We start from the raw sequence: 21,343 nt of genomic DNA, 5'->3' as shown, positions 1-21,343 counted from the left end.
ATGGCAACCTCGTGCTACAAGGTCAGGACAGCATTTAATCCGCGTGTTTCCGACAACGTGCGCATGTGCTTATACTTAGCTGCTAGCACAGCTTTCCCATAAGAAATCTCCTTCTGACCAGCGCCTCCGGGAGGTCTTCGAACCACGATACCTTCGAGATTTTCAAGGATCTTCGAAGGCAAGTGCCAGCGCACTGCGCGACACAAAATGGCCCGGGTGGGGGAGAACCGTGTTCCTGTATATTCTCCCATAGGAAGACCACTTACCGTCCACCCTCCACCTCTTCGGGAGACCACTGACGCCTCATCCGTCTACAGCTGTGGTTGCACAGCACCACCCATGCACTTCCTACTGCACCCTCTGTGCGGGCGTTACTGGAAGCTCGAGGAACCTCCAAGCACCAGCCTGTGTTCGGGTGGGACACTTTGCACGGACGCTGAGCGTCTAGTGGCCGATGTAACTAAATAAGTAAATAAATACAAAGAAAAAGAAACTCCCCCAGCAAAAAAAAGCCTTCGGGCCAATCGGATTCAACGACACTGCCGGGAGTAAGCTCCCACGAAGAGTCCTGCTCCTTGGCAGGAAAAAGTTGACCAGCCTACTATATAAGAGTTAACTGCTGGGCTAGTTGGTGATCAGACTTAAGATTTTTGCGCCAAGACAACAAACACAAGAGAGAAGACACCATGGACGCTCGTTTCAACTGTTTAATGAGGGTGAAAGCACTCGACATATAAAGCCCTGCAAAATCCAGCGGGCATGCGCACACGTACAAGGCAGCATGGACTTCAAGCAAAAAGTCTTATGAGAGCAGGCACGAAGGAAACTTCAGCTCTGCCTCGTCAAGGAAAACTGATGTCTCACAGAGTTCGGACCCGCTCTTTAAGATGTAGAAGGCTTCCAACGTTTCACGCGATGACTGGTGTCTGCCTCTTCCCAGAATCCAGCCTGCTAGTTCGCACGTTTAAGCTGTATTCTCGTGCACTGGACCGCTGACCATGCTAGGCCCAAAAAAACGCTCTTTAAACTTGAAAAGCCTATTTTTAAAAAGTGTGCAGGGTCTTATGTGAAACATCCTGTATTTATGTCATAATGCGGGCAAATAAATTGAAGAATAATAATTGGTTTTTGGTGGAATGGAAATGGCGCAGTATCTGTCTCATATATCGTTGGACACCTGAACCGCGCCGTAAGGAAAGGGATAAAGGAGGGAGTGAAAGAAGATAGGAACGAATAGGTCCGTAGTGGAGGGCTCCGGAATAATTTCGACCACCTGGGGATCTTTAACGTGCACTGACATCGCACAGCACACGGGCGCCTTGGCGTTTTTCCTCCATAAAAACGCAGCCGCCGCGGTCGGGTTCGAACCCGGGAACTCCGGATCAGTAGTCGAGCGCCCTAACCACTGAGCCACCGCGGCGGGGAATAAATTGAAGAATAAATTGTGTTTCGTTCTACAGCGATCGATAAGCTTTTGACTAAAGGGCCACAGAAAGGGGTGTTTGAGCTCGGCTTTAAAATGCTTGCACTATGTAGAGTACAGGACACCGAGCGTCCATGCCGCGTACGAGACCTCAAAAGCGAGCGGGAAATTTACAATACATTTTTAAAAATTCCCGCATCCGCACCTCGCGGCGACGCGCGTTGCCGGGCTTTCGCGCGAAAACCTGGCAGACGACGCCACGTCGTGCAAATGACGTCAGCAGCCGGGGGTCATATTGGTTTCCTCGCTAAATTCTTTCAGACGTCACGCAGCTACCGCGGCCGCGGCCACTCCGCGCGCGCCGCATCTGGCGGAAGTAGGGGAGGGGCCGAGTGGGTGGGGCCACGGAAGAGCGCCGACGTTTTCCAGTGCGAGAATAGCGAGGAGAGGGCCCTCACCTTTTGCCCACATAACGAAAGTAACTGCACACGACAGCGCCGCCCCGTATCCGCGACGTCACGGCCTGAGGTTTATCTATGATGCATTCTACATCACATCCCCAACAAGCCCGCTGTTCTGTTTTGTCGAACTGTGTTTGTGGAGCTTAAATGAGGAGTGTTTTATAGCACAGATAGGCGCACGCTGCATATTCAGTATTCGTTGATTAGCACGCTGGTGATAAATGGCTTGATGCACAGGCTGCCCCAAACAAACCTTTATTTTCTTGCGCCGGCCAGCCCATGCAACAAGGCTTTCAACAGCGAAGATTATCACTGGCATTTTTAACCCCCAGCTGGTACACCTCACTGGTCTTCCATGAAACCAGTTGCCGAGTTACTGGTCCCTTCTTCATACAGGTAAAGTTCAATGGTGCTAAAGAGGACAGGCGCTATACTCAGACTAGTTTTATTTCTGTGAAACAAGCAACGAAGACAACTTTCTGCACATGCGACAAAAGTTGAATGATGGAAAGAAAACGACACACTTTTCCACAGCCGGCAAGCACCTTATCTTTGCTAGCAGCTAACCGAACTTGACCTTTCGCCACTGAAGAGAGATACCAAGGTTTCCCTGATGCAAGCAGAACTCAGTGAATTTATCCGCAATGAGTTACGCTAGCTACTCTGCGATGTACTAGATGTAGTCTTCACGACTGGCGGCCGACAGATGCCCGATACTTGGTAATGTCCCCTAAAGCTTGAACTGGGCATCGGCAAAAGACTCTTTTGTGGGCTGAACATTCGCGAGTAATTGCGACGTCGAGACAAAGATAGGGATACTAAACTTTTTTTTCTCGTTGTCAACCTTCGTATTTGTAGCCGGTGTACAGCTTAACCTCCAGCGTTGTGACGTGGCCGCTGTTGACGTGAAAATCCACGGCAGCAGGCAGGTACCCGTCTGCGCTCACCTGTCGGCAAAAAGAATGGCGGTCAGTCGCCCAGACAGTTCGAGACACAGAGTAACATAGACACTAGCGCCCACACAAGCGCGCCGCAGTGCGATCGACACATGACGATAATGCAATAGTGACGCATGCGCTCAGCGTCTCGCTGTTATGCCCACCACCGCTCCCCTTCCCTCGCTGAATCGCCTCTGCGCAAGGTTTCTCTATAACTGCCGCCTGTCGATACTGCCACCTAAATTATAACTATAACTGCCACCAGCAGGAAAAAAAGGAAGGATTTGAGATTCTCGCTGTACGAAAATCTTACAAGTAGGAATGTACCACGATTCATCATCACCATCTACATCAGCCAGACTACGCCCACTGCAGAGCAAAGGCCTCTCCCATGTCTCTCCAATTAGCCCTGCATGTCCTGTGCCAGCTGCGCCCACCGTATCCTCGCAAACTTTTTAATCTCATCAACCCACCTCACTTTCTAACCGCTCTCTGCTACGCCTGCCTTCTCCAATCCACTCCGTTACCATTAAGGACCAGCGGCTATCTTGCCTTCGCAGTACATGCCCTGCACAAGCCCATTTCTTCCTCTCGATATCGACTAGGATGTTTACGGGATAAGCACGTGTAAACATGAACGTTTCGTGTCCATCACCAGGAGCATGTAGAATCCCGGCAGCAGCATCCGCCAGAACTCCCCGAACTGGTTTGTCCGGAAGCCCACCGTCCTGTTGCTGATGGCCAGCAGGGCACCCGCCACGGGTTCACCGCGACGGTTGGTCACGGTGCCCCGAACACCTGCGACAATGCAGGGCTCATATCGCTCACAAGAAAGGAAATAATAGGGATTGTAAAGAGAACAACTGTAAAGCATAACAAATGTTGTTTTTTTCTCATCTCACTGTGCAAAATCATTTTCAGTCCGCTTATTCTAGCAAGGTCAACTTCTGAGTGGGACTGGGCAGTCAAGCGAAAAACAATGCTTACAGATAATGAACAGCTCTTTCGGTGATGGTGGTAGTGGTTTTATTAAAAATAATAGTAAAAAGGAAGGAAAAGATTTTTTGCTAGCCCCGGCATCTGCCATCGATACTGAAGCACCTGAGCTGGGCCAGCGGAAATAAAGGATAGCAGGCAGAATGGAGAAATGAAAATGAAAGTGGTGAGGGGACAGGAAGAGAGGATAGGGGGAGAAGTAATATGTACAAACTATTTACACAATAAGAAATGTGTCCAGGTTGTGCGCGTGATTAGTTCATTTTTGAGGAATTAAATCACACACGCGCACAGCACTGTGTTAGTTACAACTGGAGTGGGGCGTCCAGTTATTAATCGTTCAAGGTAGCCCTTTCGGGGAAAGAAGAATAAAAACAAATTAAAATCCTATTTATTTTCCAATAAACCAACAATAGCCTCAGTACATTTCAAAATACGCTCATAATAATATTCATATCAAATACAATTGTTCACTCGCAACACAAACCTCCAATCGAACTCGAATGTACTGACAAGTTTTTAAACATCAGAGCATAAGAACCCACGTACTGTTTGCTGTATCCTCACAGACCGATTGTTCTCGTCAATGATCTTAGAAGCTTTTTCGTCTGCCTAATAATATTCACGTTACGCCAGTTTATTAAAACCGGGGGGGATATAAAAGTCGCGCGTTCTCTGTTCGCCGTTAGTGAAAATACGGGGAACGATAAATTTTTCCATCCGAGCGGATAGCCGGCGCTTCAGTGTTCTCAGTTGTAAATGCTTTCAAAGCCAGTTTTTACTTATTATGTTAAAATGCTTTCTTAACGAAATTCTTTCTCCCACATTTAGTCCACAGAGAAGTGAGACTGACGACAACTCCGTAAAATTTTTATTCATAAGAGAAATTCGTTGCTTCAATCCCTGTGGTTATGTTGGTGCCGGTTCGGCAGCGAAAGATGCCTTCGTAGAAAAAAAAAGGCTTAAAATGGAACCCATTTTTCGCGACTATTGGATCCAAACTCATGACGTCAAGATCGGAACTGACTTTGGGATCTATCGCCTGTAAATGAATGGCTTTGCAGCTTAGCTTCAGCGGTTAGAGTTAAAAAAATCGGTCTCGATGTCATGGTAAAAACGGCCGGCTTTTTTTCCTTTTTCTAGCTTATAACCCCCCCCCCCCCCGCTTTTAGTTAAAATAAAACGCCTCGGTAATTACAACGAGGTAATCTGTCAATACAGCTAGGCCAACTTGAGTCTGTTCCCAGTGTCCTTTTAATGTCTGTAATAACTAATATCGTTCCTAGCGGAGGACGTCCAGTCAGACCGGAATGAAACGCGAACAGCGTATGCCTGCAGTAAACAGCGAGCCTGATTCATGTTTCCGGGTAAAAGATCTACTGAAGTACACATTTATACACCGGCTCTAAACGAATATGTCGCAGCAAAGTATAAAAGCATAGAATTGCGTGTTCGCGTTTTATTCCCGGCTGTCTGTACTACGTCCGCTGGTATGGACGAGGGTGGCGCTGGTGAATACTCTCAAGGTTAGGTTACATGCAACATAAATGCCCCGAAAGCAGAAACTCGGGCAGCCGTCGCCGTAGCTCAGTCGATAGAGCACCGCACGCGAAATTAGGAGGTCGTAGGTTCGGATGCCACCGGCGCAATTACAGCCTCCCAATTTTAAAGTCCGACCGTCCCTAACACAACCATCCACTCTGCCGGGCCTTGAATCAGGTTGTGCATGCCGCGGTTAAGTACGGGCACCAGGATTCCCCATTGAAAGTAAAAGCAGCACGTGTTCTTTCAGGACAATAGCCTTTCTTGTAGCGCCGACAGAGATACAGACAAGGGCGGCATGAAGACTACAGATGCAACAAGCGAATGGCAGAAATGTTTTCTTTTAACAAGATTTTTACCAAGCCAAGATTTTATGTCGAGAAAAACATAGTACAGAGCTATTTCAGGCTCAGTAGCCAGGCAGGCATGCGTCAGACTACAACAAGTAGCGTTAACCAACACCTCTTCGTTTCTAAGAATTATCAATCAATTCAGTCTCTCTTTCGCACTCCACACGAAAGCTTCTGAAATCTACCTCGTCACTGCGTCTTCCGGTCGCTCCACGACTGGCGTTTCTTCTAAAAGGGATCGCATTTGGAAGAGGGCGAAAAGAACACAGACAGAGAGGGTGGAATAAATTTTAGTCAGCAAATTCGGCGCAAATAAAATACACAGCAGGACGTATAAGGGCCTTCATTCTCGTAGTTCAGACTGTCCAATCGGAGACAAGCCGCCCAAGTGGGAGGGGAGGATGGGAGATCGAGAGACGACCTTTAGGCACTTCCTTGTCCGCACTTCTTTTATTAAAACCACCATTTATATGCTTTCTCGTGTCAACAAGGAGGCCAATATGGTGAAGCCAGCTAGCCCCATCCCCAGTTCATTTTCAAACTGCGTGAAACAACGAAGGCAGAGTAAGGGGACAGACATACACACATACACACACACACGTACGTACATACATACATACATACATACATACATACATACATACATACATACATACATACATACATACATACATACATACATACATACATACATACATACATACATACATACATACATACATACATACATACATACATACATACATACATACATACATACATACATACATACATACATACATACATACATACATACATACATACATACATACATACATACATACATACATACATACATACATACATACATACATACATACATACATACATACATACATACATACATACATACATACACGCATGCATGCATGCATACATACATACATACATACATACATACATACATACATACATACATACATACATACATACATACATACATACATACATACATACATACATACATACATACATACATACATACATACATACATACATACATACAACGCAGATGTATGCACGCGCGTGTCCTGTTACTGCGTCCACATTGTTTCGCGCAGTTTGAAAATGAACCAAATGCTCCAGCTGCTAACCCGCCAAAATGCATTTCTCAACACCGAGTGCCGCTACTTTCTGAAATACTCAGAACGTTGACAACGCCCGGACAGCAGTGAGAAGCCAGCAGCAGCGCATACCCCTGTCGGCCAGCCGCAGCAGCCTGAGCAGCGGAGCCTTGCTGTGCTCGAAGTGTCCCCTGAGGGAGCGCGACTCGTCGTACTTGCAGCAGCCGATGTACACGCTCAGCGGCAGGGAACCCTCGTAGGCGTAGGCGTAGTCCGCCAGGCTGCCGCTGATGCGGGAGAAGGTGGCGCCTGTCGAAAGACGGTACGAAGCAGAGGCCTTTTCAATCATGTCACGAGACCAACAACTTCCAAGAACTGGCCCTTACTTGTTGCCAGTTTATGGACGATGACAGATGGCGACGCCATCTTTGGGTTGGGTTATCAGGGACTAGTGACGTCCCGCACATTTTGTTTATTCGCTATACTCATGTTTTTGAGCAGCTCTGAGCAGTTATTCCCACATTGCGTAACAGTCTGCATGTTGTGTTGTGTTGGGTTTAGTGGCACATAAGCATCTAAGGCTATATCATGCGCCAAACACAAGTAATAGAAAATTGTTTCGTGCAGGTTTATGAAAAATGTAAAACAATGGTGGTGTAAATGTGAACTGTTGTTACACTTCAGGAAACAAGGCACTACAAACCACACGAGACAGGACAGGCCGACGACACAGGCACCATTCAACTAGCCAGCAACAAATGTTAGTGAAGTGTTGTGTTGGCTTGGGTTTTATGGCACATAAGCAACTCAAGCCATCATGCGCCAAACCCACGGTAAGGTAAATTGTTCTCTGCAGAAGTTTTGAGAAATATTAATTATCGGTAGTGTAGAGGGCCGTAACAGTCTACCAGCCCCAAGCTTCTGTGTTGTTTCCCAATCAGAGCGCCACATTCTAATATGTGGGCCTTCTTTGTGAAGTTTGAAACTGATATTTATTTCTAATACCTACTGAGCACATCCGTGCCATTAAAGGATAGGAATGAAATAAACAGAAAAAGAACAAAAAGGAACAGTGTCCCAGTTATACATCATCAAGAGCTGAATTCAACAAAATAAATAATGAGAACATTAACAAAAATTACCGATAAGCAGATTAAAATTTAGACAGCTTACTTTTCCAAGCTTTTTATATCATCTCCGGGCTTAAAGAGGTCCTCAGAAAGGTCAAATAGAAGTTACATGGTGATCTTCAGGGGGCAAGAAGTCTCATTTATAAGAGGTAGCTGGCTCTTTGACGTGTAACAAACGCATTTTAAATATTGACTATGCAGCGGCGATAGAAACAGATCTGAATGTGTAGGAAGGAGAATCTCTCCTATTCCGGAGTTCTACCACGGGTGAGGGCAGAATCCGATTGTAAAATAAAAAATCTTTGTACCGCAAAGTGATCTGTTAGTATTTTTAAAGCTGAAAATATTAGGGCGCCGAAGGATTAAAGAGGAAAAAATAAGATAGAATATACTATATTATGCTCCTAAGGAAGCAGGCAAAACAGAGCAGAAAGTCTGTTCCTGTCGTCTACGATAGGGACTGCGCACTCAATCATGCCGAAATCACTAGCGCGCAGGTCTTAGTGAACTGAACGTTGACATTTATAGACACACCGAATGCAGCACCTGGAAGTATTGGATAAGCATTAAGGTGCAAAAACAAAAACGATATTTGAGACCGCATTCATGTACAATAACGGAAGCTATCAGAGAAGCCTATATGTATACTGTCGAAGCTATGCTCTTCATCTTGCTATGTAAATTTTGTTCGTCTTCCTGCACAACCTGGCTTCATACAGAGCCTGTCATACTTGTCAGCCGGACAATTTTTCTGCACAAACTACAGGTCTATTCGGGCCCAAACATCGAACACAAAGTAACATATTATGGTCTACATTCCTTGAGGTATAATTGAAGCTCAAAACTTGCATTCATTTTTTTTCAATCGGAAAGAAATTGCTGCCGCCAGCGAGTGTGATTTTTGAGAGGTGACCCAAGCACCTTTACCCAACAGGCTACGCCGCTCACAGGACGAGAAGCAAGCAACCAATGGTCGGATCGGTAAATAGGCAAGATGCGCGGTTGCTTTCAAAATGCCTTTCAGTCTGTTCACCGAAATTAAGCTCACAAATAAGAGTCAACGCTTCTCTTTTAAAAAAAAAAGCACCGTCACAACTTCGACAGAAACGTTTGCCTTTACAGGCGCTCCTCCACCACCCTTTTAACCATGCGAGTCCAGGGCGCGTATGTGTAGTCTAACAAGAGAAAAGTAAGACCTATTCGCGAAGAAATATTCAGATATGACCAAGTCCTCGAGTCCTCAATAACGGCTACAGATGAGACTCCATCGTAAGTTAGATAGGAAGGAGGCCAGCGGGCTCACCGTTTGAGAAACCTTCGTTGTTGGGTCCGACAGGTGGTTTGCCCTCGCACGCGGTAGTCCCGTTGAACGCGAACAGCGAGACAGCATGCCTGGACAGGTCCGAGAAAACGTCTTCGTCCGGCGCAGTGCTCCCCGTACGCACCCAAGGCATGTCTGCGCAAAAAAAGTTGGGCTGAGGCTTAGCTAAAGTGTTAAGTCTGGATATCTCGAAGCGAAAAGCTTCATGGCGATGCTCGTGGTTTAGCTTAAGGTTTCATACATGCTGCTTTTGAGCCAACTCCCACGCTACCACTTCTGGGTCTTCTTCTCCTCCTTCCATGGCGAAAGGTGAGGCGACGGAGGCAGCGCGCGGCGGAGACGACGGCTGCGGCAGCAGCGGCCACCTGCGCTCCGCGTGACGTCACTCGGCTTCGCTGTCAGACGACGGAGTCAGCGCGCGGTGGCTACGATGGCTGCGGCCGCAGCGACCACCTGCGCTCCGCGTGACGTCACTCGGTTTCGCGCATGAGCAGCTGTGGCAAATTTGCAGTGTGGCTTACGCGAAGCCCGGTGTTGACGAGCCTAGTGAAGCTTTTCGCTTCATAAAAAAAATTCAGAACCTATCAATGAGTTTCATACGACATATACGCGTTAGCGTTAGTTTTCTGCAAGCTGCATCAGTGTAACACCGCGGCCGCCGTTCTCCTCGCCTCGCCTCTTCCCCTCTTTCTGGCCGGCGCGCGCCAATCCAAAGCTGGTCAGGGAGTAATGGCCGACCCCGTAGTGTGTCCGGCATAGCTAAGCGGGACGGGACGCCGGATCGAGACCTCCGAGAATCCGCAGCGCCATTTCCCTCCCTTCTCTCTCTCAAGCCACCACGTTCCCTCTCCCTGTGTGACATTCCTTGTGTGCTACGAGGTACATTCCTTGTGTGTGCATCGAGTTGGGGCTTAAGGCCGCCCCTCTTTTCCAGCTGCATACCTTTGCAGAAAGCAGGACGCCGGCACACGCGGAAACCGCTCCCCAGTATAAGCGAGAGCCCCGAGTACATACCGGGAACGAAAATTGTCGCTTGACGCACGGACCCCCCCCCCCCACCCCCTTACGACGTGGGCTATCGCCGGGAAGGCACCCACAGCTTCCCGCGGTGCCTCGTGAACAAAAGCGCATTCCCAGAAGGGCCGTGACGGACACCTGTCAGACAGACAGGCAGTACTCGCCAAGAATGTGGAAAGACAGGCGCAAGTGAACAAAAGCGCATTCCCAGGATGGCCGTGACGGACACCTGTCATGGCGGACAGGCAAGACTCGCCAAGAATGTGGGAAAACAGGGGCGACCCTTAATCTGGTTTCCCGGAGCGACAGACGAACCCCTTCATGATTATTAGCTGTGTCCCGCCGTCGGTAGCGCGGCAGCATCGAGGGCGCTTTCGCCCCCTCCTCTGTTGCTGACGAACGACGCGGACCGATGGTGGGTGGCGGTATGCATGCCTGAGGCAAGGATTAGCTCCGAAGGGAGAGCCTGTGGATACTCTCACTTGAGAGAGAGTGGTGACGTTTTTGTTGTTTATTTAGTTTGTATTGTTAACAAGAATCTGGGTTCGAGGCTAAGCCCAACCCAAGGGGTTGTCCCCATCTCGCATGTTATTTTGGATTGGAGAATTGATGCTTTGGGCGGGCCACTGAAAATGACCGCCCTTAGTCCTTTGTTAATCAAGTGCTTAAAAGCGCATGTAAACGGATGCAGTCCAGTCCAGTCTGAGCTGGGGCTCCATGCTTAGCATGTAATGTGATGCTACTTAGGCACTAACCTGCCCGGTCGATGAGTAAAGTAGTGCAAAGTTTGTTCTTTTGTAAATTCAGTTCTGCTTTTTCCAGTTTAACTCTCTGTATATGTATGTTGTAAAATTATGCTCTGCTGTCATCATCTACAAGCTCGCCTCCTGTTCATCTTCCAAGCCGAACGACACTAGAGGAAGGGTTTGTGAACCATCCTCGAAGAAACGGACGACTATTGAAATTCTACTGCATACACGCTCAGGACGACATCGTTAGCGAAGAGGGCCATCAGCGCCGAAGCCCGACGGCGTGCAGCTTCTGCCAGCAACCGCTCGAGCCCAACTCCGGAGCCACTCCATCGCCCCCATGAAGTCGTCGGCACGTAAGCTCGGACGCCCCAGCCTCTGATGTATAATCTTAATCATGTGTAATTATTGAATATACCTGTTTGTTTAAACTGAGCCATACGGTGTCTCTTTGCCTCTCCGTCCCGTGTGGACCTGCGCATTATGGGGGTCATCACACCTGCATTAACTGCGGGGCATCGAACTATCCACGCAGCCGCAGGAACATTTTACTGCGATGGAATTTCGATTGTAGTCTCACAAAAAATTCCGGTTTCGCTGTCACGAAATTCCCCGGTTGGTGGTGAGGCGTCACGTGATCTTGGTACGTGACCACAAGGTGCCCACGGTGGCGCTGGTTCATCAGATGGAGGGCGCGGCGTACCGCTTGGCGGAACTCCAAAAAAAAATTACACCGTGGAAGCTTTTTGCACGGATCAATCACATTACAGACATTTACAAGAAATAAACGCATACTGGCGCGGTGCACTTGTTATGGTTTTGTGTCTGTGCTCAGGATAATTTGACATTCGCTTAATTTAGACACGTTTTCCATTGTCAACAAATTAAAATTAAATTCGTTTTTTGAGAAAGGAAATGGCGCAGTATGTCTCTCACATATCGGCGGACACCTGAACTGCGCCCTAAAAGAAGGGATAAAGGTGTGAGTGAAAGAAGAAAGGAAGAAAGAGGCGCCGTAGTGGAAGGCTCCGGAATAATTTCGACCGCCTGGGGATCTTTAACGTGCACTGACATCGCACAGCACACGGTCGCCTAGAGTTTCGCCTCCATAAAAACGCAGCCGCCGTGTTCGGGTTCAAACCCGGGAACTCCGGATCAGTAGCCTAGCGTCCTAACCACTAAGCCACCCCGGCGGGTGTCAACAAATTCGGATTACCGGTATTTTACTCTAGTCAAATATACGGGTCACTCCCACGCCAGCAGACACTGTGGGTGTTGGGCGTTTCGGAGACACAACTGGGGTAACACGCGCAACATTACGCGTTACCTCTTGCAGCCCGACCATCGCCGTCCCTCGAGGACCTTCAAAGACCAGCGCGGCGCGCCTTCCCATCATGCGTGCGGCAAGGTGCACATTATGCGGAAGGGAAGTTTCGCAAAGGTCGCATCAGTTTCGGTCTCATGAACTCCCTACGGCTAGCAGCATGGCGTGCAGTTGGCTGAGGTTTGTCTGCTCTGTGTTACAGATTGCCGTGTAAACCGAAACTTTGCGATGAACAGAATTGCCCGTCCCGGCCGTTAATGATCTTCATCTGCTCATCCTTCCCAGCACAGAGGCAGCTGCCACAGCCTGTGCTGATGCAAAGCGTAAATTTCTCGCCTTCGACTCAAGCTGCAATCTTATCACTTCCATGCGTTGCTCACAGGAGCATGCGAGACCACGCCATCGTTTTCCGCAAGGCTGTCCAGCGCACCATACGATTACAAATATCAATTGAATTCCCTAATTATCCTGCACCACGCACGCGACGCAGTAGCCGACGCCACTTAATTCATCTACGGGCGCCGATAGAGTATGTACTTTCACGGCCGTTCGAGCGGCCGTGGTACTTTCCTTCCCTACACCGTTTAACTCGGGAACGCACTGGAACGTTCACTTCCTGCAGTGGTGCATGATGAATCTGCCAATCGATTACCTCGCCATATGTGTTGAGTTTCTTTTTATCCTTAATGTTCACTGATTGTTTATAACCTGGTTATAACTGCCACCTGCCGCGGCGGTCTGCGCGCTCCCAATTTTTTTCAACAGGGGGTACTAACACTCTCGCGTTAAAATATCAAAAACCCTTCCATGTCCAGTGTCACGAATTCGCAACGTATCGTTTTTCAGACCGTGCCCTCAGTACAGCAGGGAGTCTACATACAAAAGTTTAATCTCAACACCTTCTCAACAGCCGGCGCTGTCGGATCAAAACGTTCGGAGTAACTGTGAGAAAGGTGCGCGAAGGATAAAGGGCATTTAACAATATATACATCGTCCCTCGTCGTCATCATCATCAGCCCGACTACGCCCACTGAAGGGCAAAGGCCTCTCCCGTGTCTCTCCAATAAACCCGGTCCTGCGCTACGGTAGCAACGGCCATCTTACCCCACACAGTTCCTAATCTCATCCGTCCATCTAACTTTCTGCTTCCCCCTGCTATACGCTTGCCTTCTCTTAGACTACAGACCGTTTGTAATCCCTTCGTCTCTCATTTTCCAGCAACTTTAGCGGGAGCATGGAAGGCTTTTGACAACCAAAAAAAATTCAAGACCTTCAAATTGGACTTTCACACAAGTCGAACCAAGCGCATAAAATGGACAAATGCTAATTGTTGAAAACTGTAGCCATACTGATTTCTCTAACGTTAGCGGCGCTAACAAATTTTCGATAATGGTTTTTCAACGTGGGTATACGTTCTCGAACATAATGTCAAGGTAATGCTGTTTTTCTTTCATTTACTCAAAATATGGGCATTAAAGGGTTACACCACGATAAACATGCCAAATGCTGCGCGCAACTTCTGCAGATGCATTTCCAGTGATTACCCTTAGAAGCAATTGTATTCATGTGGGGACACGTGTTGGTGCGAAGCGCGGACGCTGAAGTGCACGAATGCAAACATGTGGCGCGTGCAAAAATGCAAATCTGCACGAACAAAATAATTTGCAGTGGCTTTGCTCGGCTATGCCAGGATATACGTAGCGAGAGGTACGTTTCCCTGGCTCAGGTTGTTGTGGTGGTCACTGTATGTTTAGCAACGAGAGACATTTGGTATATCTTTTATTCATTTTGCTTGACAGAGACGAAGACTTCCCGAGGATCTGGTAGCATGCAGCGGTCTCAATTTTGGAAGAGTTAATCTCCTGTTGTCTACACCGCCGTTTAGCAGCGGCCGGACTCTCCTTCTCTGCATCCATGTCAAACGTTGTGATACAGCCGCCCATTACATGTCCGCATTTTATACGCAATGCTGCGCATGCGACGCGGGGTTCGGGTGATAGAGCGGCGTGCGGCGAGTCGGCGACGAAGCGCGCGGCGCACCTGCTGCTCCTCTCCGGTTGCCATGGTAACGGCGCATGCGCACAACTGGCTTCTCTCATCCACCGCCAAATGCTCTGCTGGTAGCCCCAGGTGGTCGAAATTATTCCGGAGCCCTCCACTACGGCACATCTTCCGTTTTTCTTTCACTCCCTCCTTTATCCCTCCCCTTACGGCGCGGTTAAGGTGTCCAACAATATGAGACAGATACTGCGCCATTTCCTTCCCCCCCCCCAAAAAAAAACAATTATTATTATTATTATTATTATTATTATTATTATTATTAGCCCAGTGTAGCTCTCGCTACAAGAAGCCTCACCAATTCCAGGCAGGTCGTCGTACGGGTAGAGCACACCCCGCAGACCTCCGAACACGAGCACCGTGATGACGGCGGGATAGGCACGCAGAAGCCGCATCAGGGCCGCCGTCTCGGGCTCGACGGGAGGCCGGTTGATGGGCGACACGCGCTCGAAGGCGCCCGGGAAGTTCCGGTTGATCGACACGCCATTTGTGTTCTCTCTGCGGGCGCGCACGACGAGACTCAGGTCACCCACAACGAAACTCTGATGCTTCAAAGATTACGTCCGCCGTTCGCACCACTGCCTAAAACAAAAAGAAAAGCCGACTACGCAGATGTTTTTTTTTTCAATATGCAGCTTTCCGGCTCATCCGATAGATTGAGTCATAACGTATACATCATGCTGACATGTAGTACCGATATTAAACTGCCAGTACACGACAGACAGCCATTCTGCCCCAGAACATAATTTACCGCCTGTGCCTTTGGCGCTATAACCGGTCCGTGATGGTCCGAGACCTCTGGAAGCTGGCCCACATCCTAGGCCTAGCCTTCACGAACGCAGTTGTCTCTCTCGCGTAACAGAACATAGATCATAGAACAGCGAAAAGTTGGCCGCATGGCAGTTGAATGGCACAGCCCAGCGGCTAACCATGCGATTCAAGGCGATCTCAACCTGGGCCAGAGGTCTCTAAGCAACTGAGAAGAGGCTCGGTCTGTTTCGAACCCCATTACAGGAGACCTCCGGAATCGCGTGGAGTTGCATTGATGACAGCGCTATCTGAATTTTTCGTACGCAATGGACCCGCCGCGGTGGCTCAGTGGTTAGGAAGCTCGGCTACTGATCCGGAGTTCCCGGGTTCGAACCCGACCGCGGCGGCTGCGTTTTTATGCAGGCAAAACGCTGAGGCGCCCGTGTGCTGTGCGATGTCAGTGCACGTTAAAGATCCCCAGGTGGTCGAAATTATTCCGGAGCCCTCCACTACGGCACCTCTCTCTTCCTTTCTTTCACTCTCTCCTTTATCCCTTACCTTAGGCGCGGTTCAGGTGTCTAACGATATATGAGACAGATACTGCGCCATTTCCTTTCCCCCAAATATCAATTATTATTATTATTATTATTATTATTATTATTATTATTATTATTATTATTATTATTATTATTATTATTATTATTATTATTATTACGCAATGGGTCTACAGCAGTACAATGCCAGTCGCGTATTCGTTCTCCTTCTTTGTTCGGTTTTATAACCCGCTCCCTTTTCCAGTGGCTCAACACATGGGGGCGATGTAAACAAATACGTAACTAAAGTAAAACGAGCTCTTGGGCGAGTTGGTTACTTGTCGTAGGCATAGTAGCAGCGCAAAGGAACACACCCACACACAATAGAAGAATAGACACCGAGAGACACGCACAGATGTGTGCGTGTCTCTCGGTGTCTATTCTTCTCTTGTGTGTGTGTGTTTTTTTTTGCGCTGCTACTATGCCTAAGACGCAACTAAAGCTCCACCCAGTCGGCCAACCAGGAGGAGGTGTGCCCTCACCCTCCGGTCATGCTGCTGCAGTCTCCCGGGACGGAGGCGTCCGAGCCGTCGATGTTCACCGAGGGCACCACGTGGAGACGGGCGTTGTTGAGGATCCAATGCACGTCCGGGTCGGACTGCTCGTGCGCCACGATGTACTCGATCAGGTGCATGACCACCTCGCGAGTGATCAGCTGCGCAGTCGGCGAGGTGGTGTCACAAACCAAGGGTGCGATTGCAGAAAAACCAAGATTAAGGAACGAAATGTGAAGCGAAACGAATAGCGGGCAAGTCCCCGAAGAAAACTCTTAAAGCCGCCAGGCCAACATCCTTCCACACGACATCGCCGAAATCACCCGTCCATCAACATTTGTGATTTGTTTAGCTGCTATATTTAACACCGAATAATTTTATGCACCTAGTGAAGGGCTCGGGGAATTTCGGCCACCTGGGGTTTTTTAACGTGCACTGACATCGCACAGCACACGGGCCTCTAGAATTTCGCCCTGCATCGAAATTCGACCACCGCGGCCGGGATCGAACCCGCGTCTTTCGGGCCGCCAGCCGAGCGCGGCAACCACTCAGCCAGCGCGGCGGAACCCTTATGTGTTTTGTTTATTCAATCTGCTTTATACATGTAACCCACCCCTTATGTAATAGCCCCAATCCCGGGGGCCTTTAAGGTAATAAAGTGAAGTGAAGAATCACGTTTGAGCTCCTTCGGAACATAGTACAAAATATACTAATTCTGAAGGAGCAGTCAGTATGAGAACGAAAAACGATGATGAGCAATGCTTCCATGATTTATTTTGCGCGGTATGCGGCGATCACTGATTTTAATCCTCTCTGGCATAGGAATTACATAAAATTGGGATACGTGGATAGAGGTACAAAAGATTATGCGAGATTAGTGTGTACTGCAGCCAAGAAAATGATTTTAAGGTACGTTCGTGACTTAAATAAAAATAAAGACAGCAGATGAGAAAGATAAAGACAGCAGTCTGAATCATTATCTCACGTCATTTCCATAGATGTTTGCGATGAGGTGTAGGTTGGGGACGAAGCCGTCTTCCTTGGCACGGTTGCTTATTATTAGCTGCCAGATCCGTCGTCCTGCGAAGAGAAAATAAATCTAAGGTTTTGTTTTTTTCCGTCAAATTCATGTAACGACGCGTAACGACTTTCACCCCACTAGAATAAATCCTGCTTCAGAAAATTGAGACGTTGTGTGGCTGTATATCGAAACAATTTTGCAAACCACAAAGAGCTGATTAAATATAGTGCTCACATGGTGTTCAGGCAGAAGACGTCCAAAGATCGTGCGCGTTTTAATTAAACGACGCTTGTAGTGCCCTTCAAGCCGGTTCCTGGATTATTGTTGGAACTCTAAACAAAGTTTCTCCAAAGATGGACCCTCGTTGCCCTAACGTGATTCTTCGTTCTCGGCGCTGACAACTTGGTGGAATGAGTCCCAGGCGGGCCACACGCAATGCTTCTGCTCCCACTCATAGTTTATTACGTGTCCAGTCTTATCGTGTTTTTTTCCCAAGTCACTCCCGAACACTCCTTCTATTCCCTGCGGTGCATGCAATGCAGCCTGTCGCGGTGTTCTACACTGATGATGTCATGAACGCCAAGCTGACTTCAATAAAGCAAGGCGATGGTTCTGAGAAATAGACAAGAGGGTTCGGATATCAATCAACGCCTTCTTAAAAAAACCTACCTTCTTTCTGATCTCATCGCTTATGCAATTACTTTTGGGGAGGTTGCAGGCGACAGTCGCGAAGTGAGCCATGACAAACGAGGAGACACAATAAAATAAGTAAATGCACCGTGCAGTTCAACTTCCCGAATCGACACGTTGGCTATGAGGTACGCCGTACCGAAGGGCTTCGGATGAATTTGGACCACCTGATCTTTCAAAAGTTTGACGGCACACAGTTACCAGGAGACTAGGAGAGCTTCTTGGTAAGCTTCTTGACCTACGCCTCCTCAATAAAGAAGCCACGCTGCTTAGTATAACTGATGCTGCAGAAAAAAGGCTGGGCTTCTCCAAAAGATTTCTTCTAGATAATCACTCGCACAAGTCAAAGGCAGCGGCGTCTCGTTGCCTTTCGTAAGTAATGTCCCAAAACCATTGACATTTCAAGCAATGGGCGTATGTGGAAACGACGAAAATTCAGAGCCATTTTAGGCGATGAAAACACGATTGGTGAAAATTCTAGAATGCCAATTCCTTTTTCTCCGCGGCTTCAAATAGGTCGCGGGAAGTATGCTTCCCATTAGTCAGGGTAATGTTTGTCGAAACAAACAAGAAAATTGTCCAAAATTGACATTTTCACTGCAGAGTTAACCGGTCTCACGCTGCCCAACTACAAACTAAAGCGACCACACACGTAGGTACACGTCGCATCGTAGCCTAGTGGTTTTTCGAAAGATCCAACAGAAAGAGGTAGTAAGATCGAACCGTTGTTACCGCCGGGTTTCTTGGTTTTGTTTTTTACACAAAAAATAGAAATATTATTTTTCAGTCTTGCACTACGTGGTAGCAAAAGAAAAGAAAAACGAACTAGACCACTCTTTTGCCACTAGAGGTTAGAGTGAACTAGACGTTAATGGTTATCTCCACGAAGCACGCCATATCCTAAAAACATTGGCGACGGGTTCGAACCCGACCGCGGCGGCTGCGTTTTTATGGAGGAAAAACGCTAAGGCGCCCGTGTGCTGTGCGATGTCAGTGCACGTTAAAGATCCCCAGGTGGTCGAAATTATTCCGGAGCCCTCCACTACGGCCCCTACTTCTTCCTTTCTTCTTTCACTCCCTCTCTTATCCCTTCCCTTAAGGCGCGGTTCAGTGTCCAACGATATATGAGACAGATACTGCGCCATTTCCTTTCCCAAAAAACCAATTATTATTATTATTAGCCTACCCATAAGAGTAGCATGCGATAAGTATAGAGACCCCTCCGTCACCAGCACTCCTCTTCTGTCGCCTACACGCCCATGTATGCGGAATTGGTCATTCAAAACCTCACTTTACCTGCCCAGCCACTGGTTAGCCTCCACGTTTCTGCCTCATAGGTAAGACCAGGTAAGATACAGCTGTTGCATACTTTTTCCTTGAGTGATATTGGTGAACTGCCAGTCATGATCTGAGAGAAGCTGGCATATGCGCTCCTCCCCATTCTTATTCTTCTAGCTATTTCCCTCTCATGATCCGGATCAGTGGCCACTACCTGCCCTAACTTCATTAAACCAAACCAAAGAGACAGAACCAGACACTGAGGTCCATAGCCTCAGTTTTTCAGCGTAACGACGTTTTGAGATTTTTAATTTATCGATTACTACGTTTTCACCACATCCCCACAAATTATAGGCTTCCCACTGATGACGGCCACGCGGTGCCCCTGCCAAGAATGCGAACGGAATGTGCGCCGCACCCTTGACGGTGTTCCCCAGGTACTGAAGGGTGACCAGCGATGCGTGCTCCGAGGCCACGTGATGCACGTACGAGTTGACCTCTTCCAGGCTGTGGTACCTGAACTCCATGCCCGCCACTGCGGCCGCAGCAGCTCCCCACAGCACCAGCACGTGGGCCATGGCACTGAACATGCTCGATCAGGCTGCGTTCAACGGCCCCGCTGACGCTGTTGGTGTCACGAGTAAAGAAGTCCTACTTCTTTGAACAGCTGAGTAGTGAGCCGGGCACAAATGCGAAAGCGACATAATGAAGTCCGGATGGCTGTCGAAATGTAACAGGGAGTTGAGAGTGCGCAAAACTATCGGCACGCTTGCCTTAAGAGTGGAACGTGATACCATCAGATTTCACATTTCTTGCTGCTTCTTTTGCAACTTGTGTGTGTCATTTTTTTTGCAATGATCGGTCCACCAAGCACCATATTCGGACTGCTAGCTGCAGTCCGAATATGGTGCTTGGAGGGGGGGGGGGGGGGGGGCTGTGCACATTACGTGGCAGCAGCGAGCCAGTCAGTCAACAGTGCCAGCATTCTAACCCGCAGCTATTCTGCCGGCTGCCGGCAGGGTAGCCACTATAGCCACTACAGCAGGGTAGCCGTTATAGCTAAGAGCTACTGGTGGTTTCAAATGATAATTTGGAGACCTGAGAGAATATCAAAGACTGCCATTAGGAGACGACTGCTCACCGATATTTCTTCAGCGGGAGTAAGTCAAGGCTCAGTGTCCTCGCAAGAACGATCTTCCTCGCCAGCTTGTCCCTTTCTTTTTCCTCGACACGCAGCGCGCGATACCTGGCACTGGGCTTCACTACTGCCAAAGGGGCCGCCCAAAAAAAAAAGAATGTATCAGGAATGCGTGAAAAGAAATTGACATTAGTCGTATTGATTTATCAGATTGACATCAGACTTTAGAAGGCGTGAAACTATTCACTTAAAACGACTGCAGCTGCACAAAGGCTAAAACCTGTTTAGGTTACAAAGGATCTTTTTTTTTCTCACTCGAATGTGTAATGTGTGGCGCGTTCGAACTACCTGTAGCATAGTCGTGCAGGCTATTGCTTCGCTTGAACTCCACCAGTCTCCGTCATCAACCTAAAGATGTATTCCTGTCTATCCATGCCGTCTTTGATTTTGACGATCGCTCATTGGGCCCAACGTCCGTTGTTAAACATACAATAAACACAGGTGACTCCTCCCTTTTTCATCGGCGGCCCTAAGTCTCCAATGCCGAACGGAGCATCATCCAAGAGGAGGATAAGATGGTCGGCAAGGACAGCATTGAGCCTTCCTCAAGTCCGTGGGCCTCTCATGTGGTCTTAGTCAAAAAGAAGGGTGGTACCTGGCGCTTTTGCGTCGATTACGGCCACCTCAACCGAATTACAAAAAAAACTATCCATTACCCGTACAGACGATGCCCTGGACTGCCTTCATGGAGCCACCTATTCCTGGTCTATCGGTCTTCGTTCCGGATATTGGAAAATTGCTGTGGACGACATGGACCGTGAAAAAACGGCCTTCATTACTTCCGACAGTCTGTATCAGCTTAAAGTTATGCCGTTCGGTATATGCAATGCTCCGGCCACTTTCGAGCGGATGATGGACTCGCTTCTTCAAGGATTCAGATGGCAAACATATCTGTGTTACCTCCACG

At 48.3% G+C, this 21,343-nt stretch overlaps 1 protein-coding gene across 1 annotated transcript; it reads right to left on the bottom strand.

Annotated features, from left to right (window-relative positions):
* Positions 1-2,409: 2,409 nt before the first annotated feature.
* On the bottom strand, positions 2,410-20,462 carry LOC144110359 (carboxypeptidase M-like). The gene is made up of 9 exons (XM_077643214.1): positions 20,380-20,462; positions 19,657-19,839; positions 17,235-17,329; positions 16,238-16,410; positions 14,711-14,910; positions 9,247-9,399; positions 6,946-7,122; positions 3,478-3,620; positions 2,410-2,831 (listed from the first exon to the last, which is right to left on the bottom strand). The coding sequence occupies exons 2-9, from the start codon at positions 19,826-19,828 to the stop codon at positions 2,724-2,726; spliced, it is 1,221 nt and encodes a 406-aa protein (XP_077499340.1). The 5' UTR covers positions 19,829-19,839; positions 20,380-20,462; the 3' UTR covers positions 2,410-2,723.
* Between the last annotated feature and the right edge of the window lie 881 nt (positions 20,463-21,343).

The sequence above is a fragment of the Amblyomma americanum genome, chromosome 11, assembly GCF_052857255.1.
Source record: "Amblyomma americanum isolate KBUSLIRL-KWMA chromosome 11, ASM5285725v1, whole genome shotgun sequence".
In the NCBI taxonomy this organism is placed as follows: domain Eukaryota; kingdom Metazoa; phylum Arthropoda; class Arachnida; order Ixodida; family Ixodidae; genus Amblyomma; species Amblyomma americanum.
Note: the sequence above shows the minus strand (reverse complement) of the source record. Positions and strands in the feature narration are given on the sequence as shown.